General features: G+C 56.9%; 6 protein-coding genes across 6 annotated transcripts; 2 read left to right on the plus strand and 4 right to left on the minus strand.

Annotated features, from left to right (window-relative positions):
* Positions 1-200: 200 nt before the first annotated feature.
* Positions 201-1,859, minus strand: M421DRAFT_58377 (uncharacterized protein; the record flags this gene model as incomplete). The annotated part of the gene is made up of 2 exons (XM_033595594.1): positions 201-782; positions 924-1,859. The coding sequence occupies 2 exons, from the start codon at positions 1,857-1,859 to the stop codon at positions 201-203; spliced, it is 1,518 nt and encodes a 505-aa protein (XP_033450559.1).
* Positions 1,860-2,634: 775 nt separating this feature from the next.
* Positions 2,635-4,498, minus strand: M421DRAFT_58603 (TPT-domain-containing protein; the record flags this gene model as incomplete). Its single annotated transcript, XM_033595618.1, has 2 exons — positions 2,635-3,467; positions 3,523-4,498. 2 exons carry the CDS (start codon positions 4,496-4,498, stop codon positions 2,635-2,637), a joined length of 1,809 nt encoding a protein of 602 aa, XP_033450560.1.
* A 610-nt stretch (positions 4,499-5,108) lies between these two features.
* M421DRAFT_99667 (Mo25-domain-containing protein) lies at positions 5,109-8,439 on the minus strand (the record flags this gene model as incomplete). The annotated part of the gene is made up of 8 exons (XM_033598778.1): positions 5,109-5,306; positions 5,354-5,626; positions 5,673-6,139; positions 6,226-6,286; positions 6,336-6,457; positions 6,789-6,811; positions 7,687-7,808; positions 7,855-8,439. 8 exons carry the CDS (start codon positions 8,437-8,439, stop codon positions 5,109-5,111), a joined length of 1,851 nt encoding a protein of 616 aa, XP_033450561.1.
* Positions 8,440-9,663: 1,224 nt separating this feature from the next.
* On the plus strand, positions 9,664-12,853 carry M421DRAFT_371268 (uncharacterized protein). Its single transcript, XM_033589751.1, has 7 exons — positions 9,664-9,791; positions 9,848-9,940; positions 9,999-10,084; positions 10,135-10,769; positions 10,817-11,330; positions 11,378-11,498; positions 11,548-12,853. Exons 1-7 carry the CDS (start codon positions 9,753-9,755, stop codon positions 12,736-12,738), a joined length of 2,679 nt encoding a protein of 892 aa, XP_033450562.1. The 5' UTR covers positions 9,664-9,752; the 3' UTR covers positions 12,739-12,853.
* A 2,060-nt stretch (positions 12,854-14,913) lies between these two features.
* Positions 14,914-21,011, plus strand: M421DRAFT_3392 (uncharacterized protein; the record flags this gene model as incomplete). Its single annotated transcript, XM_033589448.1, has 3 exons — positions 14,914-20,523; positions 20,575-20,688; positions 20,736-21,011. The coding sequence occupies 3 exons, from the start codon at positions 14,914-14,916 to the stop codon at positions 21,009-21,011; spliced, it is 6,000 nt and encodes a 1,999-aa protein (XP_033450563.1).
* A 1,566-nt stretch (positions 21,012-22,577) lies between these two features.
* On the minus strand, positions 22,578-24,337 carry M421DRAFT_99671 (putative methionine permease; the record flags this gene model as incomplete). Its single annotated transcript, XM_033598779.1, has 6 exons — positions 22,578-22,713; positions 22,767-23,164; positions 23,212-23,542; positions 23,633-23,833; positions 23,864-24,186; positions 24,323-24,337. 6 exons carry the CDS (start codon positions 24,335-24,337, stop codon positions 22,578-22,580), a joined length of 1,404 nt encoding a protein of 467 aa, XP_033450564.1.
* Between the last annotated feature and the right edge of the window lie 94 nt (positions 24,338-24,431).

The raw sequence follows: 24,431 nt of genomic DNA on the forward strand, positions 1-24,431 counted from the left end.
CACTTTGGGCACTGCTTCTATAAAAGAGCCTTTTTAGGAACAGTTGTCAGTCGGTGTCTCTCGACTGGGGCGAGAAAGGACAGAGCATCCAGAGATGGCTGCAAGCAAGCCTCACAACTGTTCTTCTGATATCTGACTAGGAAACGTGATGCACAATCTGGAACTAAATAAGTGTGATCAAAATGGTCGAGGCTCAACGCTCAATCGACACGCGTCTTGCTCAAGTCCCTGCTACTCTCGCCATCAACGGCAGGGTCATACTGCGCCCTCGGTGAGACGGCGAGATGCGGTTCCTTTCCCCTCCGCACTTGCTCAGCCGCATCATGGTCCCCCGCGCTCCCGCGCTGTCTCTCAAGCCACTCGTCCTCGCCCCCCTCACCCTCGTCCTCATCGTCGCCAAGGCCTTGGTAGCCGCTCTCCTGGCCCGCGGGATCCTTGATGAAGCCATCGACGATCCAGTACTGCAGGGCGTTCATGACGAGCGGAAACACGAACATGACAAAGGCAATCTGCAGGGCCGTGTTGCCCTCTGTCCAGCGCAGGGCCCAGTCGCCGACCCAGGCGATCCACGGCAGCAGCGCGAAGAGCGCGAGCACACACAGCTTCATGCCCATCAGGCCGAGGAAGTAGATGATGGACTGCTTCAGCCACCATGTTGCGCGCGGCGGGTGGCCGTAGTTGCCGCTCCGGATTGACTCTGGGGGGGATGCGAGGGGGGTGAGGAGGAAGGCGCGGTGCAGGATTTTTAGGAGGAGGACGAGGATCGGGATGCCGATTGTTGTCTGGGGCGGTTAGTGTGTGTATGTGTGCGTGTGTGTGTGTGTGTGCGTGTGTGTGCGTATGTGTGTGTGTGTGTGTGTGTAGGTGTGTGTGTAGGTGTGTGTGTGTGAGGGGGGGGGGAGCAGAGGGAAGGAGGAACGTACGTCGATGGCGAGGTTGAGGAGGTAGAAGGAGCATGGGTTAGGCTCTGAGCCCTTCTCGGCGGCCACGGCGGCGGCGCCGGCGCTCTGCGTTTGCGCGGCGAGGTCGAACTGGCCCGAGGATAGCATGGACATGAGAATGTTGGCCAGATGCAGCAGTACGGAGCCAAACACCTGCTTCGACACGTCGAAGAACCAGATCTTCATGGGCCGCCGCGGGTGCTCGCGCAGGCGCTTGACGGCCAGCGAGGAGACGGCCAGCAGGCCCAGCGCGCCCTGGACCAGCAGCGCGAAGTCGCCAAGCAGGTTGCATTCGCCTGTGCCGTCCTCGCCGTCGAGCGGGTGCTTGCCGGTCGCAGCGATGCTGGAGGGTGCTGCGGTCGGGACGGCGAAGGCTGCAGACTGCGATGATGAGGGGGGCGGCGTGGGGACTGGCTCGTCGAGCGCGTCGGGCGCGGCGGGCACGTCGGAGGCGTTGGTCTGGGGCGCCTCATCGAGATGCGCGGGCGTGGGCGTGGGCACACTGGACACACTGGACAGGACCGGCACGACGGGCTCGGCGTCGACGCCCTTGATGCCCAGCAGCTCCGTCTCAAAGACGAGCGTGCTGCCGGCCGGAATCGGGCCAACGCGCTGGCTGCCGTACGCCAGGGTGGGCGGAATCGTCAACCTGCGCGCCTCGCCGATGCACATGCCCAGGAGGCCCTGGTCCCAGCCGGCAATAACCTGGTCGGCGCCGAGCGTAAACTCGAACGGCCGCCCGCTGCCGACGTTGGAGTCGAACTGCGTGCCGTCGGTGAGCGTGCCCGTGTACTGCATCGACACGGTGTCGCCGCTCTGCGTCTTGCGCGTGCATGCGACCGCCTTGGTCACGGTGATGTCGACCGTCTGCGCAAGGGCGAGAGCGGGCAGGGCCGCGAGGGCTGCGATGAGCCGCATGGATGGTGGAGGAGCGGCGTGGAGCAAGGAGTCGAGCGGGCGGAGGTCTCACGAGGTGAGGTCTCACGAGGTGAGGTCTCACGGGCAGAGGTCTCACGGGCAGAGGTGGTGGCGAGCAGACGTCGTGTTTCGGCGTGCGGGCCTGGGCTAGGCTCCGGGGTACGAAGTAGGGACACCAGGGTAGGCTCCGTGTGTTGGGCGGTCATGTGAAACACGAGGCCGCTCCTCGCGCTGCCTGGCTCGGACACTGGGCGTCAGAAGGTCGATTACATCATTGCCACATGAGGCATGTGGAATCGAGCACGTCTTGCTCGAGCTCGACGACGCCAGTACATGTCAGGCTTCAGCAGGATTTCGAGATATGACAGGCTCAGCAGGACTTCGAGATATGACAGGATTCAGCAGGACTTCGAGATATGACAGGATTCAACGCGGTCAGAGCACACGGTTTCAGACGCAAGAAAATGTGTATTTAGTCTTCAGCCCTACGAGAGGCTATTTCCATGCGCACCTGCACGCACGCTTCAAAGAAAGCCAGAACGCCCGTATATGCAGTCAAATGCGAATCCCAAGCACAGCACCGCAACACAAAAGGCCGAGCAGAAGTCGCTGTAAGCAGAAGTCGCTGCAAGCAGAAGTCGCTGCAAGCAGAAGTCGCTATAAGCAGAAGTCGCTATAAGCAGAAGTCGCTACAAGCAGAAGTCGCTGTAAGCAGAAGTTGCTGTAAGTAGAAGTCGCTGCAAGCAAAAGTCGAGGTGCTGCCGTGTGGGGCGGTTCAGTCCAAGTCCCCCGGTCTCTTGACGGGACTCGCCCGCGCGGCCGAATCGCCCGCGGGCCCGCTGACGCCAGGCGCGAGCTGCAGACTCGCTCCGATGCCTCGCGAGGCGCTCGTGCTCGCGCTCGGTCTGGCACCACGGTCGGGATCCGCCGTGTTGATGGGCGCGTACTCGTCCTGCGCGTCGAGATGCACCTTGAGCAGGTGCTCCTCGCGCATCTTCTTGATCTTCATGTAGTTGTACAGCGCGATGCTGCCGATGGTCACCACGAGACCGGTGAGGTTGATGGGGGTCAGTGGGTCGTCGAAGACTAGGTTGGCCGTCGTGATGGTCACGACTTCCTTGAAGATGCCGCAGATGCTGAGCGTGACGACCGACGTGCGCTTCAGCAGAGCGAACTCCGAGGATGTCATCAGGAACGCGAGACAGCCGGGGAAGAGCAAGATGCCCGTGCCGAGCGCGGCGCCTTTCTGGTCCCACAGCCGCGCGAGGCCCTCCTGCAGGGCGCCAAAACCCTCGACGGGCACGGCGAGGACGAAGATGCTGATGAACATGATGGGGGCGAGGAAGAAGATGGAGGAGAAGGGGTTTGCCGTCGCGGGGTTTCGCAGGAGCAGAATCTGGGTGAGCGACCAGCGGAAGCCCGAGGAGCAGGCCGAGGCCATGACGAGGGTGAAGCCGAGGGCGTGGAAGGCGCTCTCGCCGGCCACCATCATGACGACGCCGACGGTCATGATTGCGATGATGAGAACAAGGCGCCAGGACGGCTGCTCGAGGCGGAAGAGGAAGGCGAAGATGAGGACGAAGCCGAGTGCAGACGACTTGCACATTGCTGCTGCCGTTAGCTTGGACGTATATGAAGATAGAGTAAAGAACAGAGTACGCACTGAAAAAGGTCAAGGAAATAAACTTCAGGCTCGTGTTGCCCAGGCCAATGTCCAGGCCCGTCGCGGCGCCACAGGGTCCTATCCTGGAAAAGTAGAACCACTTGGTCATGAGCGGCTTCTTGGGGTCGACGGGCTCGACACGCGCGCCGGCGGCGTGCGGGTTGAGCGCGTCGTGTCGCGGTCGCAGCGAGGGGACGAGGAACAGCACGAGCGAGGCGAGCGAGAACTGCACCAGCATGTGCAGGCAGGTGGTGAAGAGCGGAAAGGGGAAGATGTTCTGCGTGGCCCCCTCGCTCGCGTCGACCTTGAACATCCACTTGTTGTAGACGGAGATGGAGATGGAGAAGAGGTACCACAGGCAGATCAGCATGGCGTTGACGAGCAGGTCGCGGTACAGGCTCTGGTCCGCGAGGGCCTTTTCCTCCTTGGTGAAGCTGAGGCCCGAGTCGGGCACGATGCGGTTGTCGAGCAGCGTGTTGCGGCGCTTCCGCTTCGCATTCTTGCGGCGCACCTTGCGGGTCAGGCCCGTCTCCTCGTCGTCGTCCAGCCCGTCGCCGCTCATGTCGTCGAGCTCAAAGTCGGTGCTGTCGCTGCGGGAGCCGCTGTCCGACGCGCCCACGCTGTCCTCGCCCTCCTCGGCGATGTGGTCGTCGCGCCGCCGCTTACTCCGGTGCCGGCGTTCCTTGCTGCTCGTCGCGGCGGAGGCGGCGGCGGCCCCCGTGATGGAAGAGGAGCGCCGTCTCGTGCTCTGCTCCATGCCCAGCGTCGCACCCGGCGGCGTCGGCGGATGGATGCGCGTCGCTACGTCGGCCGTGGCGCTTTCGTCGTCACTGCTGAGGTCCGAGAGGCTGGAAGTCGACGGCGGGTTGGAGAGGGTGCGCAGCGGAAACTCATCGCCCGGGTGCAGCAGTGTGTCGGGCGGCTGTCTCGAGGCGGTGTCGTCGAGCCAGCGTGCCACGCTCGAGCCTGGAGACATGTCGACCCCCGGCCTCGCGCCTGATTCGTCTAGCCAACTTGGCGATCAGATGCACTGGGCCCGCCGAGAGCGCGGAGCTAGCACAGGGGCTCGCGGGAGCATGCGGCGGTGATGTCGACGTCAACGAGCCGCTGCAGGTACGGCGACGGTAGAATCCTGAGCAGCGCGGCAAATCCTTTGCATACTTTGGTTGACACCTACGACATTTCTGGCCGACACGCTGACGCTGAGACGCGCCCAGTCGCCAATCGCCAATCGCCAGCCCAATTGACCGTCGCCCCATCGCCCAATCGCCCAATCGCCGGCCCACGGGTCGCGTGCTCGTATGCAGAGCGGGGAAGCGTGGAGCATGGTGGCTCTGTGGCCCTGTGGCCCTCGTGCCCCTGTGGCTCTGTGGCTGGTACGCAACTGAGCCCACGTAATATGACACGCAAGCTCACTCTACTTCACATTCACCGTGTCCAGCTTCTGCACCATGCTTGATTACGTATTGATAGATGCGCCATGCAGACGCCAAACGAGTCCCTGGAAATGCGCTGGTCGCCATCCAACCCCAGCTAACGCCGCTCCATGCACACCGTCCTTACAAATGAAATGTCCAGAATCATCCTCATGCTGCTGCTGGCTGTGGCACAGGCTGGCTGGGCAGCTGCTCGATCTGCCGTATCAAAAAGCTCTTCTCGTCTATAAACTGCTCGTCTTCTGTGCGGTCGTCGAGGAAGTTGGGCAGGAAGCGCAGCAGCTTCTCACGGTTGCTGATGAGGATCCTCTGCACTGCCATCGACTTGTTGGGGTTCGCAACAAACACCTGCCCCGTCAGCTCAGCCGCCAACATATCTGTCAACATCGACATACCTTGAACACGTGAAACCCCTCGTAGTTGATCATCCGCCTGTCGTCCCGCAACAGCTTCATGACGATCTTGAGATGCTCGCCAGAGTCTACGTACTGCGTCATGACACTGTAGTTCGCCCGGTCAAGCAGGATCTCGCCCAGCAACTTGATAGATTGCCGCTTGGTCACGTAGCTCTCCGACGAAATCAGCATCGTGTTGTACTTGGAGAAGAACACCTCAAAGTTCGTCTGCAAGAATGTCGCTACGAGTGGCTTGTGCTTTGTGAGGATTTCCTGCTCGCATTAGCTGTGTCGTCAGGATATGCAGGGACAACTGTACCCTGAACGTGTTGAACGCGTCCGCGCTCAACTCGAACGCGCCCTTGTCTATCCAATCAAAGAATCTCCAGAATATGCCGTTCCCACTTGCAGCTATGTCAGGGTTCACATTGGCGAGGTCCAACGGTTTCCCTTCATCGCCTTCATCGTACAGCAACAACGCAGCGATGGCGTCGTACTTCAAGGCCTCGCGCAACACTCCTCCACACGGCATAGCACTCTCTCGCCTGTCGTACCCTCGGCATAGCGCTATTATAATGTCTGGACGGAACTGTACGATGTGGTGTAGAACTTGGGGGTCGGTCTGACCAGCAGGCTTGTAGCGGAAGGCGGATGAGAAGATGACTTGTGCGTCTTTGCGCGATTCGAACGGCAGCTTGTGTATGTTGGTTGCTAACGTATATAGCAGGTCGTCGGCCAGGATCGCGGACAGGAGCTGGAATACATGGTCGGGGTTGACTTCGGTGTCTACAATCCGTTAGCATGCGCTGCTGAGGCCCGGAATTTCACATTTATCGAGTGTGTGTCGAGAGAGTAGGAAGCGTGAGTAGTACCAGGCGTGCCCTGAAGCCTCAGCTTCATCTGCTGCAGGTCTCGAGCCAGCTCCTCTTCCAACTGTCAATTGTTAGCCTTGAGGCCGTCTGATTGCGGGGCACAGGCGTACCTTTGGGTTGGGCTTATCCTCCTGGCTAAGGCGGACAGTGAGATCCCTTGTCGACCGCGTGAGCTCGGCATTGGTCTTCTGCTTGGTCCTGAATAAGAATGCCATGTTGAGAGGGGGGCCTGCTCGGAGGGGTGACAGTCCGGAACGAGGCGAGGGAGGAGGGCTGTGGGCGCCAGACAGCTGCTATCTGGATGGCAGAAACATGCAGACGGTTGTGGCTTTGTTGTGCCCGCAAGGGGATGTTGTGGCGGCTGTCAGCAGGGATATGTTTGTTGTCGCGCTGCTGTCATGACGGAGCCGAAGTCCAGCCAGCGCCCAAATGCAGCAGCGGCAGCCCTACGCCGGCGGGAAGGCTCGAAGGTGAAACCCTGCGTTAGCTAGCGCCGTGTTCCTTGTACATCACCCGCTGCCACAAGGAACAACATCTTACGTCCAAATTGTGGATGCTCTGACCAGCTCCAGGCCGAGCAGTTATCCTAGTATTAGAACATGTTCTTGTCGATTCCTGACTCTGATTGCGACCGCGTAGTAGCATGACACAGGCGCTGCCATATACAACAACATCTCATGGACGCCTCACAGACCTTCAGAAACGACATGCGAGTCAGAGACTAATGATGCTTGATGCTTGATGCGCGAGTGTGTCGGGCAAATGGCGATGTAGCGGCACGCCACCGATGACCATCGAAGAATATTGGATGGACTGCTTTCTGTAGGGTCCACCGGGAGTTGCTCAAGGCTGCTGATCGACTGTTGCCGACTGGAGCATATCGCCAACAGCGGAGCAACAGAGACAGCGTAAGAAGAACTCGAAGCTTGCTAATTGATCGTGTAAATCGTACCATTCATTCGGTGTGGAACCCAGGTACGCATCCTACCATTTTCATACACTGATAGCTACGTGGAACGCCTGCAGCTGAGCTGTATTCATCTTCACTGTGACATCGGCCGAATACCCTGACTTCCTCCAGGCTGGTCAATCGGATCAGTCTTGTAAGCGACGTCTCCTTGACTCGTCAAGACATACAGTTCCCATTGAAGAGCACGCACCGTGTGAGATCTATAGAATCTGGAAGGTCTGACGCAGTGCATGGCGGCAGCAGGATAGATGCGAGTTTATTGTGTCTGTGCTTAATTGCTAAATATGCGATATGTTGCCAGTGTGAATCTATGTCTATATACGGATGCGTCGCCTCCACATTACTCATCGTATTTAAAGGGCTCGTATGTCCCCAGGACTTACTCGCGAAAGTATGCGTGATCAAGGACCTAGGATGGTGAGCTTCAGTCTTGTGTATGGTTTGAGTATCTGCGTACCTTCAACGCTGTCATGCGCGCTCCACTCTCGTACCGGACGAGTTCTGAGACAAGGTCCTGCCCTTCTTCAGATACGCGTGGTAGCAGCTTACCCCAATGCTCTTCGGGGTATTCATAGAACTGCATCTTTCCCCAGTCTGGAAATTTTGCCGCCTCCTGTATCACATCAGTCCATATTGTTTTCTTAAATCGTTATACTCACAGGCCATCGAGTCAATGTCGGCGTTCCCAGCTTCTTGAAGATGCTTTGCAGCAACGACAGGTCGCTGCCCAACTCCCCAGAATCGAACAGTGTTGGGTGATCCGGATCCAGAATCTCGGCTACGGTGCAGCCAGCCGCCCATAGGTCGAGGGTACAGTCGTAGGCTTTGTTGCCGAACAATAGCTCGGGCGGCCTGTAGCATGTTGTGCCGACATCTGTGATCTTTGCGTCGGGTGCTTCAGAGCCTGCAGTATCTGGTGCCCAAGCAATACCAAAGTCTGCCAGGTACGCTGGTCCATCGATGGATTTAAGTAGAATGTTTGAAGGCTTAATGTCGCGGTGTATGATGCCGTGCTCGTGGATGAATGCGAGTGCCAAGAACAAGTCCTTCAACCAGATCTTTGCCTGCGTCTTTGCGAACTTGCCTTCTCTGAGAACGACACCCAGGTCGAATGGCATAAACGGGAAGACCAGAACGAACTTGCCACCGTCCTCTCTGAAGGTGTCTATCAGGGCGATGACATTGGGGCACGCCGCCTTTTTTAAGATCTCCGCTTCGCGTCGTGAGTCATGCGGAGGTTCCATCATCGACGGTGAGGTGATCTTGAGAGCAACAAGATTGGCTCTAGCTGGTGCGCCATCTGGGAAGTAGCCGCCGCTGCTGTTCAAGGCAGGCGCCTTGTAGATGGCAGAGAACAGACCCTCTTTGTAGTACAGAGCATTTTGATACATGCCCACTGTGATTGCGCCGGGAGTGGGTACGTATTTCGTGTCCTGTTGTTGTGGGTCAGTCTCATGCAACATCTCTACACGAGGCACGTATTACCTCTGGTGTCGGGAACTGAAGGAACCGCGGAGGATAGCTTGCAACTTTCTCGTCGATTGAACTTTCATAATCGTCCTAAAAGAGTGTAAGCTAAGCCAGCCACCAGAATATGGAATGTCTCGTACGATAGAGCCGGCTTCGCCATAGATCCTTGTCTCGGCTGCGATGGCTTCCCTGTGCGCATCACTTGCTGGGAGCAAAGGACTCGAGGCATGACAGGCGTCTATTCTGCGAACGATTAGCTTGATGCGAGCCAGCATTGCAGAGAAGTGAGTGGGAAAGCATTCCGAGATATGAAGATAGCGTTTATATGGCGGTTTGCGAACACAACACAGTCCAGACCTCGACAAAGCTGCGATACCCAGAGTTGCCAGAAAACGCTCGTTCCTGGCGCGCCCGAGCACGCCGAGATAGCCTGAAACGGGGCTACTGAGGGCCGTCTCTTGGACAACAACGGCCATGAGTTGTATGGGGAGCAGTGATCTTACGAGGTGCTCCCTGTGGCAGATTTCAGGGGTCTGTACATGGATGTGGTAGTACTTGCATTTTGGTGACAGCGCGCATGCGGTCTGCGAAGCCAAAGCGTGCTCGCCAGTCTGCAGAAGCCATTCTAGCTGTTGAACGTGAGTGCGAGAGAAGAATGTGTTGTTTTCAGTCACCGAAAGAAAGGAGCGGTCAGTGGCATCAATTCAAGGTCGAGCTTGCCGAACATGCACCAACATAGCTTAGTTTCAACAGTGTGGACCGACAGGTACGAGTAGTGGTCCAGCGTATCTCTGGCGGGCAGCCCAATCGACGTCAGCACGCTGACGACCGCCTGGGTCTGTCCCCACGTCATGGTTTGGATCCTCGCAGGGTGCGACGCCGACACGTTGTTTTCGAAGGTGACATGCCGATGTCAATGCGCAGTCCTAGCCGCATCGCGTTACGCCGCGCCCCAACCCCATTACGTACCGGCGAGGGAGCTCCCACGACACACTCTCCACGAGCTTGCTGGAGCTGTATTTTTAGGCGCATTTATTGAGGAGCCTAGGTGACCGAGTAAGACTGCGCACCCGTCCCCGCAGTCGTCATGATGGAGCTGCAGCGCAAAGAATACCCAGCAGTGCTGGTGAGCTGCCGCCACACCCGCCCGGCAGTGTCCCTCCCGACTCACGCAATGTGTAGCAAAGCCTCTCGCCCGCGCAGGCCGTCGACGTCCTCAATGGGCGCATGAAGCACGTGAGCCAATTGAACACGCAGATCGCAGACTGGCTGCAGGTGGGTAGATACCGGACGACCCGCGTCATGTCATGCCACGGTGCTCACGAATGCGCAGGAGCGGCGTCGCGTCGAAGAACAGTACGTCCAGGGTCTGCGGAAGCTGGCGAACAGGCACCCGCCGGATGAGGCGTCGGAACTGGGGTATGCGCGAAGTCCAAACCGCCACGGGCGCACAGACTGACGACACCCAGCATCTTCTCGGTGCCATGGCAGAAGATCGTGAGCGCGACCGGCGCGGTTGCCGGATCCCACGAGCACCTCGCACGGAAGATCGAGTCAGACGTCGAGCGACCGCTGCGCGACTTCTGCGCAAATGACCGCGAAGTGCTGGCCATGAGCAACATGTCCGGCAACCTGACCGCAATGGCCAAGGAGCTGGAGGCTGCGCGGAAGAAGTCAGAGAAGCTCAAGAGCAAGGGCGCGAAGGCGAGGCCGTCTGAGGTTGGCGAGGCCGCGCAGGAGGAGCAGAATGCCGAGCTCCAGTGGGACTCGCAGGCGCCGTTCGTCTACGAGAAGCTGCAGGCCGTCGACGAGAGCCGCCTCAACCACCTGCGAGACGCCCTCACGCAGTTCCAGACACACGAGGTGGACCAGGTCGAGCGCAGCAGGGTCACCGCCGAGGAGACGCTCAATGTGCTCTTGAACATCGAGACAGCAGACGAAATACAGACATGGCCGCTGAGGCTGCGCAATGGAGACATTCCTCAGCCGAGCCGCAAAATGAGCAACCCACCGCCAGCCTCGCCAGGCAGATCCCTTGCGCCGCCCCCAGTACCGTCCGCAGCTGGCCCGGCCGACGATGCTCGAAGCCAGAAAAGTGGTTCCAGTATGGACATGTCTGAAGCCTGGAGTGCCAGTACTGACTACCGACAGAGGAAGAAAAGCACAGCTCGAACCCACTGAAGCGATTTGGAACCGTGCTCGGTCGTAGGAGACAGAGCGCTCACCCATACGGTCGTGCCTCTTCGCCTGAGGGAAAGTCATCGTCAAACCTCAGCTCAGCATTCGGCTTTGGAAAGAGCAAGAACAAGGACAAGGATCTGCCTCCTCCGTCTTCTTCGGCAGATCGACCACGCTCGCCCCTGAGACGCCTGTCCTCGAGACGTGAATCTGAAAGAGCGCCTACGCCAGAACGCCCTCCACCATCGAGAGACGTGAACGAAACGAACGGAACTGCTGCCGATGACATTGGAACAATTCCCGCTCTCGCTCCTGTCAACGCTCCAACCAATGGAACTACACAGAACTCGATTCCCGAACTGAACGAAACGCTGGCCCCTCCGTCAGTCGCAGAGCCCAAGGCTGAACCTGAGAAGGATGCTGAGGGTTTCTCCGTGCCCCCTTCGGCACTAGACGCCATCACAGAGGCGGAGCGCGAAGCGGGATTGTAGGTCACCCCTCACTCAGTGGCAGCTGTGTACTAACACGACGCAGCACTCAAAGCGAGAGCTACTCCACACCCCAGTTCAAGCTAGACATTAGAAACGCGCCAATTCAAGAAGAGGGAGAGGACAATGACGCAGCGATGGCCAGTGTGGTCAATACCCTGCGAGCGGTAAGCAACATCCATGTTATGGAGATATTTCGGTCTAATATCATCGTAGCAAGCGGCCCCACCGAAGCGGAACAGCACGCTCCGAGGACGCCGCGATGTTCGTAACACGATATTCGTGCCTAATCCCGCGGTGCCAGAACTGCAGAGCATAGGAGAGTCACCCTCACCGGCGCTTCCTGCTACTGGCTCGGCTCCGCCGAGTGCTACATTCCCGTCTCCCAGCACGCCTACGGTGTTTCCTCCGCTGATCCCTCCTCCACAGCCCGCTTCTCCGGTCTACAAGCTTCCCCACAGAGCATTGCTGAGTGACGAACATGCGGCACCAGCATCAGACACCCAGTCCATTCGTTCGGGCCGATCGTTGAGCAGCTCCGCTAGCACAACCGTCAAGCACCCGGACCTGCACGAGCCCGGATTGAACGCCTCACTCGTGGAGACCGTCAGTGCATGGTTCGAACAAGGCAGCGTGACCAAGGCCATGGTGATTGGGCAGGTGGCGCTCGCTTTCAATCCCGTCGACATCTCCGCTGGCCCATTTGGCACTGAGCACATTCGATTGGAGAATTTTCCCGTTCTGGAGAAGGTGGCGCCTAACCCGGCGTTCATCGAGCAGATCCCGGAGAACCCAGGCAACTACAGCGTTGACCTGGCCAAGATCATGAAGACATCGGTTGCATTCCACTACCAGCTGCACATCGAGAATAACAGCATTGCATCACTGGCGCCCATCATACTGACCCCGCTATGGAAAGCAGAACCATCACAGGTTTCTGCTATCCTCAACTATAGCCTCAATCCACAGTTTGATCTGCGAGGTGCATCAAGCGTCACAGTCCGCAACCTCGTCCTAGTCATCCGCCTCGAGCCCGGGTCCAGAGCTACATCATGCCAGTCCAAACCCGCAGGCACCTTCAGCCGCGACAAGGGCCTTATCTACTGGCGACTCGGCGACGTGACGCTCGGTCGCGACCAGCCTGCACAAAGCATCCGCGCGCGCTTCGTCACAGAGGGCGAAGCGAAGCCCGGCAACACTGAAGCAAGATGGGAGATCAACGGTGCCGAGTCTCTGACGCTCGGCAGCGGGCTTGGTGTTAGTGTAAGCGAGACAGAGGAGAAGGGCGAGGTGGAGGCAGATCCGTTTGCGGATGAGGATGCGGTGTCTTCTGCTGCGCCGAGTGTGATGTGGAAGGCTGTGCCCAGCGTCAAGCGGATCACGAGTGGAACGTATCTTGGTGTGTAGTTGGGTGGGATAATGGGCTATTGTGAGAGTGAGAGTAATACCGTGATTCTTGTAAATATCGTTAGTCGTAGTCGTAGTCGTTTTGGTCGAGGTTCAAGTCATTGCTCCTTCACCGCTGCCTGCCCCCACGCACTCGCACCAGTACCCAGCTCCAGAGCAGATACAGAGCATCTATATCCCTGCACGCAACGGCTGCCATCCTGGCAATCGAGATCTCATCCTTTCCCGTATGTGCTGCATCGTCTTGCCGTTCTGCGTCAATGCTCCCTCCGAACTGGCTCGACACGGGGAGAGGGCTGGTCGTCACCGCCTTTCCAACGCGTGTCTAGCCTGTATCGAACACCGTTCGTATCGACGGCGCAACGTTGTCCGCACTTTGGTGCAACGCTCATGGATGGGTAGATGCTCTCTGTCAGAACTGCGCTTTCAAAATGTGCATGCTTCGCGTGCCCCACTTGGAGTCGCGTCCATCACGCGCCCACATGCAGAATTCGCATTGCAAGTGAATGCATGCCTACCCATCCGCAACTCGGTGCCTTGCAGAATCAGCTGGACCAGCATCACCGGCGTGGAGCTGAACAGTCGGCACAAGCGGTGTTCTGCTCGTTTACCTCGTGGTTCGTCAGTCGGAAACCGTTCGATTCCCGGCCTTCATGGCTGGAACGGGCGGCCAGACGGAGCGCTTTGGGGTTGGCGCGGCGTGCTTCAGGCTGTGGACCCACCTGACTTGGTGCAACCGCGGTTGCGGCTGCGGATGCAGGACGGATCTACGCTTCCGTGGGCTTGGCTGGCGATGTGTTGGGGGGTGTTCTTGTTTGAGGGTGGGATGATAAGGTGCATCACGGATCTTGAAACGAGCTGGAAATTGGACATGTCGTCGGTTGTTGGTGTTCGAAAGCCGAAAAATCGCAGGCGTGCAGGATAGGGCTGGACTGGTGCGGGAGCGAGTCTAGATTTGTGATTATTTCGAGGTGTAGATACCATGGGGTACGTTCGGTGTTGTTGTGCCGCCGCGAGGCTGGTAGTGCGGCTGCAGGTGCTGCGGTAAATGAATCAATAGACTTTGGCAAGGACACAGCTGTCAGAGCTGTCACGTTAAAGTCGAGGTCCTGTGTGATTGTCACTGCGGTTACTTCAGTGTCGGCACACATTTCAGCTGCAATTGCTAGCGCACAATCAGGGGGTATCGTGAAGTACACCCTTTACCTATTGAAGGGTGAGGCTCTCTCGGTCGACGAATAGCCGGGGCACATGGCAGATTGACTTGCCTGTTCCAGAGCCTTACTTGTTTGGCGAGGCATGGGCTTCTTGCGACTAGATGTCGGGCTAAGGGGCCTGACGTTCAATCATGCCGATATGGCGCTGCCTAGTTCGTGAGTGGTGTGCACTGTACAGGCAGGCAGGCGGCAGCAGCAAACGATCACGATGGGAGTGTTTCAGCATTGTCATCCGCGGAGTGCAAGGCCGCGCTGCAGCAGTCTGGTCTCGGAGCATGGGCTGCGAGAGTCTGACACTGGCGACTCCCATTGGAGCGGGATCGAGCCTTGGCGGTCGCCGGACGGTGACGTATCGGTGCGCTGAAGGGACCACGGTGCATATTGTCCGTCCAGGAGCCGCGCAGAGTCTGGCGCTGTCCTGACGCTCTCGCGCTGGGACGAATCGCGGTCTGTTCCTGCACCTGTCCGCGCTGCTAGCTGCGAGAATCAAAGCTTCTGGACGCCTGCACGTAAATGCGCTTGCAGTGTGTGCAGCCATTGCGTGCCGCTTGAGCAGTCCGGTTCCCTGAACGAGACGGGGATCCACAGGGAAACAGCCCACCACTGCCAATTCCTGCTGCCAGCACCTCCCCGTCTGTCCAACGCCGGGCGCAAGCGGCATTGCCTCTCGCAGCCTCAGACTCGGCGCCTGCTCTGTGATTTCTGACTCCAGCGCTGCGCCGCGGTGGTTCTCGGACAGAGTGGCGCGCATTTGGCTGTGGCACCTGGATCGCCTGGTCTTCTTCTCGTCGACGTCATCCCACAGATTTGCCCTGACCGCACCCACGCGTGCACTGTGCACTGTGTGCAGCACATCGCACATCCCCTCGAATGCTTCCACCGCCCGGGCCGGGCCCTCTGAAACGACACTTTCTCTCACACGCCAGCGGAGGGGAGCCAGGGGGATGCGACTGAGAATATGACCAGAGAACAACAGCCACCGCCCTTGTCGACTGATGTCACCGCCTCTTCGACCAGCAGCCACCACGCCCCACCGAACGCACCACGCCCGCCGCTGCAGCGCCTGCCTCGCAGTGCCGTGCCCCGGTCGCCGCCCAAGGAGGACCCGCGATCGCCAGGCCCGCGCCCCGAGGACGACGATGCGTCTGCCACCGACACCGACACCGACATGAGCGAGGACGAGCACGCCGCGGGCAGCGATGCCGCTGGCGCGCCGCAGAGCGCAGACGTCGTGCCGCCGGGAAAGGCGTCGCCCGACGAGCTGGAGCTCGAGCGCCTGCGCAACCTGCAGCTGAAGATTTTGCAGCAGCAGCAGCGCCAGCGCATGAGGAACGTCTCGGGCAGCACGGGCAGTGCTGGCCTGGGCGCCCGCAGAGTCTCCCCCATCAAGGAGGAGCCCATCTCGGCCATGTCGCCGACCCTCGAGGGCGCCTTTGCCGTCACACCGAGCCCCTTGCCAACAGGAGCAACGACGTCAACCGCGTCGACCGAGTCAACCGAGTCGGCGAGGACCATCCGCGGAAGTATGCCACCCACACCGGCTGGCCACCAAGCGCTGCGGACCCCATCCTACCCATTCCCCACAGTACCCACCACGCCGCGATGGGCGTCGTCGTTCCACACGCCCTTTACCAGCCTGTCGCCCACCGTGTCAGCCATCTACTCAAGAGAGTGGGCGCCGCCAAAGGACTGTATCGCCTCTGAGTCCAGTACCCCTGCTGCGTCCACGACACCGTTCGCACCAGGCGAGAGGGGACACTCCTTTGCTGACATTGAAGATCCTCGCTACCCCAGCCCCAATCTCTACGAGCTGGTTCTCCAGCTTGGCACGGAACCTGGACTTGCAGCATGGTGGACCGCCGTGACCACCATCATGAGGGAGTACTACGGCGCAGAGAGAGCCACACTAGCTGCTCCTGCAGACGCATCTGACATTGAGAACGTGCCATGGGGCCAGAAGACGACCTACACGGCCACCTTTGGCGATGACAGCCCACACGCTGCGACATGGCAGGAAGCATCAAGCTCCAAGAACATCAGAGTACAGCAACCCACGCCACAGCCAGAGGAGAGACCACCCATGACAATACCCGACCGGAGACCAAAGCTGTTTTCGCACCACTCCTTCGCCGGCTACGAGCGACAGAAAGCTGAGGCACCTACGGACTCGCCCATCCCAGTCATGCCTGGGCGACCCCGAGGACCCCTGAGGGCTTCCAGCCATGCACCGCAGACACCCGCAAGGGAGCACCCTCTTCGACAGGTCTCGCAGGCGTCTTTCGATGGGTCATCGTCGCCAATCCCTGGTTTCCACAGCACCTCCAATCGTGATCCATCGTTTAGTGACCCGGATTTCTCGTCTGTTGGAGGAGAGCCAATAACGGCTACCTCCGTCTTCAGCGTCCTGCGCGCACTCGACTACGAACCGGACGCTCTGATCGATAACACCGGGGTCAACCGCGTTTTGGAACGAGGGCGATTGGTCACATTGACTCGAGATTACTCAACATCCATGTCGACTCCCCGTGAAAACCTGGGCGAGAAAGAGAAGTCGGAAGAGAACAAACCAGCTACCGAAAAATCTGGCGCCGCAGGACCAGAAGCACACAAGATGGGGCGGCTCGCTGCCAGGCCAGGAAGTCTCGGTGTGGGTAGCTTTGGGCTACAACCTCGTTACGAAGAATACGAACAATATCCGGCATCCCCATGGGCGCAGTCACCCGCACCATCGCCAGCGATACAGAATGACGCAGAAACGAATCCCTTCTTTGCTACCAGCAATGTTGACGAGGACACCTTTAATCCATCCAAGTCGCCGCAAGACTACGCTCAATATGGTGTCGTCGAGGCCATTGGTGTAGACAGGGCCAGCACCGTCACACACATTCCACTTATCCACCCCACTCTGTCTCAAGTTATGAATCCTGCTGACACAAGCACACCATCTCAAACACCAAGACTGTCCCGTCGACAGTCCGAGCAATCGATGCAAAGCTCTTGCCATCATAAAGAGGGCCATGTTCGCAGGGCTCCAATCGCCATACTCTCGATCTTATCGCCTATCGTCCCTTACCCTCGTAATCTGACAAACTCGCTCAAGCATTTCGCACCACATCTCGCGACGTCCTTCTCAAACGCTTGGCAATTCACCAATGCAATGGTCCAGGTCAACTCGGCAAGGCAGCGGAGGGCAACTGGATATGGTCCTGGGAGCATCAACACCTCAGACCCCGAAAGTTTCGACGATCTGCTGCATCTCGACCTGGGAGCTATTTCGCACTCTGCTCCAGGAAGCGTTACTAGCCCCTCCGACTACTCTGGCCGGTCCAAAAACAGTCCTGGAGGTTCTATCACCGGCACGCCAGGCTGGGACGCTGCGTCTCTGGGCTTTTCGAGCAAGCAGTCTATCAGCAGCACACCAGGTCATCTTGCAGGGAGTGAGGCTGTGGAGAGCTATTTCGATGCGAAGAAGAGAACTACGAGGACCACGAGCCAGTCGAAGGTCACTGAGAAGAGGACCGAGAAGAGGGCGAGCGTGAATCCGGTCGTGGAGTATTACGAGGATGATGCGCTCACCCCGAAGAATGGCTCGGGGCCCAACCAGGATGACAGCAACAGCTCGAACTCAAGCCAGGGAACGACATTGCAACACCACCGCGGACACTCGCTTCTGCACTCTTATGGTGCTGACTTCGGATCCTCCTTCCAGTCCCTGCCAGCAGCAACTACTCCCGGCGGCCGCGCGCCTGCTCCTCCTGGGCATGGAAGGAGGAACTCGATCACCGAGACTTTGGACATGCCGCCGCCTTCCGAAAGCCTTCTGCGTACGATCATTGACTCTTTGCCTGTGCAGATATTCACAGCAGCGCCCACCACCGGTGCCATCACTTGGGTGAACTCGAAGTTTCTCATCTATGGCGGTCAAGACACTCGCCAAGTACTACAAGACCCATGGGAGTCAATCCATCCCGATGATCGCGAATCATACCTCGAGCAGTGGAATAAATCGCTCCGCACAGGACAACAGCTTCAAAAGAAGGTTCGCCTGAAGCGATTCGATAACTGCTACAGGTGGTTCTATGCGCGAGTCGCGCCTCTGAAGAACAAACGTCAACAGATCGTCCATTGGATCGGTACCAACATGGACTTCCACGAGCAGCATCTTGCGGAGCTGAACTCTGCTCGACAACAGGAGACCGCCGCCTCTGAGGCCAAGTACAGAGCTCTCGCGAACTCTAGTCCTCAGATCGTCTTCGTGGTCTCGAACCGCAGAGGCCTCACATTCTGCAACTCCCAGTGGACTACCTTCTCTGGTCAAGGAGAGAAGGATGCACTTGTCAACGGCTTTCTGGAGTATGTACACCCAGACGACATCATCAAGTGCAAGCTACCGGATATCGGAGAAGACGGCTCGACAAACGTACCGATCTCCGTACCGCCAGAACATAGCCGCCACAACTCGCAGAACTCCTCGTCGTCTGATGACTCGTCGGAGACTGACAGGACGGTCACAAGCCCAGGATCTATGGCCGACAAGATGGACATGCCACAAGCGAAGCTGTCAAAGTTGGCAAGCACAGGTATTCTGAAGGTCGCCAAGGACGCTGACGGTCGCGCTTCGTACTCTACAGAAGTCCGCCTCCGCAACAAAGACGGCGAGTACCGATGGCACCTTGTCAGAATCCTTCTCGAGAAGGAGCTTGCTGAGGACGTCGCTGAAGAAAGCTGGTACGGCACCGCCACTGACATCAACGACCACAAATTGCTCGAGCAGACACTGAAGGAGACCATGGACGCCAAGACCAGATTCTTGAGCAATATGTCTCACGAGATTCGTACCCCACTGAACGGTATCTCCGGCATGGTCAACTTCCTTCAGGATAGTCCACTCAACGCGGAGCAGTTGGAGCATGTCAACATCATCAATGCCAGTACAGCCAGCTTGCTTAACCTGATCAACGACATTCTCGACCTCTCCAAGGTCGAAGCTGGTATGATCAAGCTGTCCATGGAATGGCTGCATCTACCATCCTTGTTGGAGGAGGTGAATGATCTTAACATGGGCTTGGCCATCCAGAAAGGCCTTGAGCTCAACTACCTGATGGAAGAGGGCGTGCCATCGATGGTCAAGGGCGACAAATTCAGGATTCGACAAGTACTGCTTAATGTTGTGGGCAACGCGATCAAGTTCACGTCAAGGGGTGAGATCTTTGTACGCTGCAAGCTACAACCTCCTGAGCGCTCTGGACCATTGGACGAGCACGAGACTATGGTACGTTTTGAGGTGGTCGATACTGGACGAGGTTTCACCGAGAGCGAAGCGAAGTATCTGTTCAAGAGGTTCAGCCAGATCGACGCCAGCAGTACGAGGCAGCACGGTGGTACAGGTCTTGGTTTGGCCATCTCTATGCAATTTGTTGAGCTGCATGGAGGGAAGATGGATGCTCGCAGTGTATCAGGCAAAGGTTCTACCTTTTTCTTCACCATCAAGTTTGGCCTCCCAACACCGACCGACTTTCCCAAACCACTGGTGGCAACGCCTCTCACTCCGGCCACAGAAATGGCGACCATCGTACCACCACTACCTGTACAACCGTCACCATTGCAGAAACCGATGTTCCCGCAAATCAGTGGCTCGGCACAGAATGCGCAGCTCAGGCGTATCTCCAGCATCTCTTCAGATCAGAGTGCCAAGTCTCCACCTGTCAGCTCACCAGCATCAACGAGATCGCAAGAGTCGCCGTCGCTATCGCTTTCGTCTGGTAGCTCAGATCATTCCCTCACTAGTGCAGCACTCACTGGCAAATCGAGCCTGCGGTCTGAGCGTTCATCGGCGTCGTCCTTTTTCGCAGAAAGTCGTCTCGGAAGTCCGAATCCAGAGATCAATCTGCACATGCCTATTAGACGTGCAGATAGCGAGGACCATACATCGCCAGACTCTCTGGCTTCAGATGCTACTGCGCGTCCTGCAACAGCCAAAGCAGGACCTGTCATTTCACCATTAGCCCTACCACCGATGTACTCCATTCTGGTCGTTTGTCCTTTGGTGCACAGCAGGGAGGCTACGATCCGACATATTAAAAACACTCTTCCGCAAGGTATCCCACACCAAATCACCAGCGAAGAAAGCCTGATCAGTGCTCAGAGAATGCTTGGTGGAGATAATCCGGTCATCTTCACTCACGTTGTACTGGTTCTTCACGACACAGCAGAGGTTCATGCCATCGTGGATCAGATCTTCAGTTCTGTCCATTACGGCACCACATCTGTTGTGGTGGTCTCCGACCCGTCACAAAAGAAGGAGCTGATGAAGAATGCATCGGTCTACGACTATGAACAGCTGGCGGCGGACCGACGACTCCAATTCATCTATCGTCCCTTGAAGCCGTCCAAGTTCGCTGTTATCTTTGATCCAGATAAGCAACGCGAGTCTAGTACGGACCGCAATCAAGATACAGCGCAGCAAGTGGTCGTTAGCCAGAAGCTCGTGTTCGAAGAGCTCAAGAGGCGACTTGGCGGCAAGGGTCACAAGGTGTTGCTTGTTGAAGACAACCAGATCAACCAGACTGTAGGTGATCACACATGTTCGATTTTGAACGCAACACTAACAAGAGTTTAGGTTATTCTCAAGTTCCTGGCCAAAATCGACGTGACAACTGATACTGTTCTCGACGGTGTTCAATGCACAGACACGGTCTTCGCGAAACCACCAGGGTACTACTCTATTATATTGGTAAGTCCGCCGCCGGTTGTGCAGTCAATCCAGACTAACACACATAGTGCGATCTCCACATGCCAAACAAGGACGGCTACCAAGCCTGCAAAGAGATCAGACGCTGGGAGAAGAAGCATGGCTACCGGCGCCACCCCATCATCGCGCTCTCGGCCAACGTTCTCGGCGACGTCTACGCAAAATGCGTCGAGGCCGGCTTCAACTCCTACGTCACCAAACCTGTCGCCTTCAAGGAGCTGTCTCTTGTGATGACGAAATTTGTGGATCCGCTGGATCCGTCGAAGCCACCGGAACTCATGAAGCTTAAGAAGAGCTCATCTTGAAGCGCGAACACAGACGTTGAACAATGAGACGGATGTTTTCGTCACCAGTCCTCAAGAACAGAAACGAGAGAGGACAGGCAGCTGCAAGCGCAGCATTGGAGCGCTTCACGCACCGCAAGTGCACTACCACCGCCCGCTTGGACGGTTTCTCGGGTTATCAGGAACGATGAATGCATAGAAGGGATAGGGGAATCGCAGTATACCTCTGTTTTCGCGTTGCTTTTGAAATGGACTTTCTTTTGCATTGGACGGGGAAGACGTATGCCGTAACAGCATGTGTCGTAATATTTGAATGGCGTGGTCTTCGTGCATCGAGAGCGCTGGGACGCGCATGGCGTTGTGCTGCATTGGTTGTTGTTTGATGTCCGAACAGGAGATATAAATCACGACTGTGTTGGCAGCATGGATGGGTAAGGGCCAGGATGGGTAAGGGCCAGGATGGGTAAGGGCCAAGATAAGCGGGGCACATGGCGACTGACAAGAGAAAGGGGGTGGATATGTATTATAGTGACGATTGAATGGACCGATATCGAATGTACCTGTAGCCATGTGTGGTGTGCCGGGAAAGGAAGCTATCGCAGGCGAACCCCGGGAGCAGAGCGAAGCCCGTAGGCTCCTTGCATTTAGAAGTGTCTTCAATTCTCCCTGCGAGGATCATTGTGCACTGCTCTGGTTCTCTGTACTATCTGACTGCGCGCGAAGATGTGCCAACATTGAAGTCAACTTCGACCTCGCATTTATGCGCTTACCCAACAAGGTGGGAATTAAACCTATGCATGCAGGTAGGTAATCATACAGGTCAATCCGAGGTCGCTGGGCCCCACTTATTTGATTGTTGACAACCGTACTTACATATCTCCACTGATGGACGCGCGTACCTATGGTATTACGGGTAGTATCAGGAGGAGCTAAGAGTCTGCCTTGCCATAGTAGAAGCTGAAACAACGCTGCAATAGTCAAAGGCGCATCTTTCCGTGGCTCAGTCAAGCAGAGGAAGTAGCGTCTCTCAGCGCAAAAACGATGCTTTCCGTCACCGCAGCCACATCTGCACTTGCTAATGAGAGCGATACATCCTAGCCACTTGGTCTCTTGGTTGGTGTTGTTGGTGAGGGAGGTGGTTGAGCTTACACAGACCATAACAGATGTACTGATTATGGAGGACGCCTGGATTGAGGAGCAATTGTCCAGAACGAAAATTGTGGCAATTGTGGCTAACCAATACACTGCAGAGCACGCCAAGCTGAAATAACTGACATACATTATATTCGGTCTGTTGCCAAAGACACAACAGCAACCTTATACCAAACCCTCGTGCTCATGGAACACTAGAGCACGCACTACCAAGGGATGGGGGCATTCGTACGCAACCCGCTCCAATTACCCTGTCCCATTTGTTGGACAAGTCTGACACGTCTTCAAGCTGACGAATTCCGTTTCATGGCGACTTGTTTGCACGTTTGAGTCGACGTATGAACATCACATAGTGGCCAGCACACAGTTGCGTAACCAAATCTCCGGTAGGGTGCGATTATGGGATTCTGCTCAATAGCACGTTACGCTGGGTTTCTAGATCGCAACATGGACCAGCTGGGTGGTTTTCGTACCATCGCCCACCGTAGTCGCTTTTTCCTCTACACGGTATCCTCTCAGGTTAGGAATAAGCTTCAGCCATACATACCAGTACACAATTCCAAAAGCAATTCTGCACAATCGGATTAGCTTATGGGGTCGGAAAAGCGGGAAAAGACGACTCACACGCTGGTCCCAACCACAGCGTACGTCGCGTACCAGATGCCGGCGTTTCTCTTGTGTTCTGGTGGAAAGAAGGGAGCAGCAAGCAACGCAATGCAGAGGGCGATACGCAGAACGATAGCCGAATGCCAGGCTCTGAAAGGCCTTTGGAGCTCCGGTCTCGATCGGCGGAGCCAGAGCAGACCGATTGATGTTGCCAATGCGAAGATCTGCCCAGGGTAGCCTTCAACTTCAAGTATGAAGGAGTACACCTCGCCTGAGGGTGGCAGAGTAATGACCAGCAACGATGGTATGTAGTGGACGATAAGACCACCGAGAGGAGCGTTGAATGGCCTAGAAGAAGCCAGTAGTTCAGGCCATGGTAGAAAGCCCTGTCGTGCAATTTCTTGATTGAGTCGAGCCTGGAGGCTGTCAGCCCAGAGACATCCTAGTTTAAAAGTCAACTTACCAATGCAAAAGTAACGAACATGACATTCCCAACGCCTGACAGCGCGACTGCAAGTGGGAGAATGACCTTGCCCACCGTAGCCCCGAAAAGCCTCTCGAAGAACAGAGCTGCAATAAGCTCTTTGCTTTCCTTGATCTCATCCAAGGGAATGACAATGAAATATGCAATGTTGACCAGAGAGTACAGGACACACGCCGTAATGAGTGCTGTAATCGACACGGACTTCAGTGTTCGAATGGGGTTCCGGACTTCGTTCAGTACGTTACTTACATTGTTCAGCCCTGCATAGGAGTAGAATACCTTGAACAGCGCCGCGGATATCGTACCCCAGCTCCACTATGTGTCCTTCCAGACATCCGCTCCAGTTGGAAAGTGGCTGCGCCGTCCATCGAGACCTTCCGGCTTGAAGACGACAACGAACAGTCCAGAGAAGACCATAAACACTACCAGACTAATCTTGACCCAGCCGAGAATGTTCTGCATTGCGATGCCTGTCTTCCTGAAGCATCCGTGCACAATCGTGATTGCTGTGAGCAGACCCACGGCAAGGCTCTTCCGGAGAAAATCCGTGGCTTCTATGTCGAACGCATACAAGGTATACTGTGCGAACACGATGCAATTGCTGGCTGTGAAACCCAACAAGACCGCTTACACAGCCATGAGTGTACTGGCCAGGTATCGAGGCTTCCGATAGGTGAATTCCAAATACACTTTCTCTCCTCCGGATCGAGGTAGCATGCACCCGTACTCGAGAGCGACTGCAAGCCCACAAGCTGCAATGACTGCGCCGAGTACCCATAACGAGAGACTGAGACCGACGCTGCCAACAGCCTTCACGATTATGCCAGGTGTCACAAATATCCCACTACCGATGACGCGTGATATTACGAGGATGTAGGCGCTGGACCAGGAGATCGTTCTCCCAAGTGTCGAGGTCTCGGGTAGAACGTCGTCCTCGATGGACCGCAAAGATTGCTGTAGTGGTCCATCATCGCTGTCAACGTAGGTCTTTCTACTGTCTGTCTGTGAGAAAGAAGTTGATAGTAGGGGCTCAGTCTCGTGTGAAGCCATCTCGACTCATACAATGTCTGCTCATAGCAGCCTGGTGTACTTCGGAGGCAGTCATTTTTGTTACAAGTGCACGCGCGAATGATTACTTTAGATGTCAGCAAGCACTTCTATCATCGAATCCCTGAGGTGTTGATAAGATTAACTGTTCT

This window comes from Didymella exigua (assembly GCF_010094145.1).
Source record: "Didymella exigua CBS 183.55 unplaced genomic scaffold M421scaffold_8, whole genome shotgun sequence".
Lineage (NCBI taxonomy): Eukaryota > Fungi > Ascomycota > Dothideomycetes > Pleosporales > Didymellaceae > Didymella > Didymella exigua.

What these genes read in the sequence shown, in the direction of transcription:
- M421DRAFT_371268 (XM_033589751.1), top strand. Translation starts at nt 9,753, where the DNA reads ATGATGGAGCTGCAGCGCAAAGAATACCCAGCAGTGCTG. An exon ending in GATGAGGCGTCGGAACTGGG is followed by an intron (nt 10,085 to 10,134) that starts GTATGCGCGAAG and finishes GACGACACCCAG; the next exon opens with CATCTTCTCGGTGCCATGGC. An exon ending in TGGTCAATACCCTGCGAGCG is followed by an intron (nt 11,499 to 11,547) that starts GTAAGCAACATC and finishes ATATCATCGTAG; the next exon opens with CAAGCGGCCCCACCGAAGCG.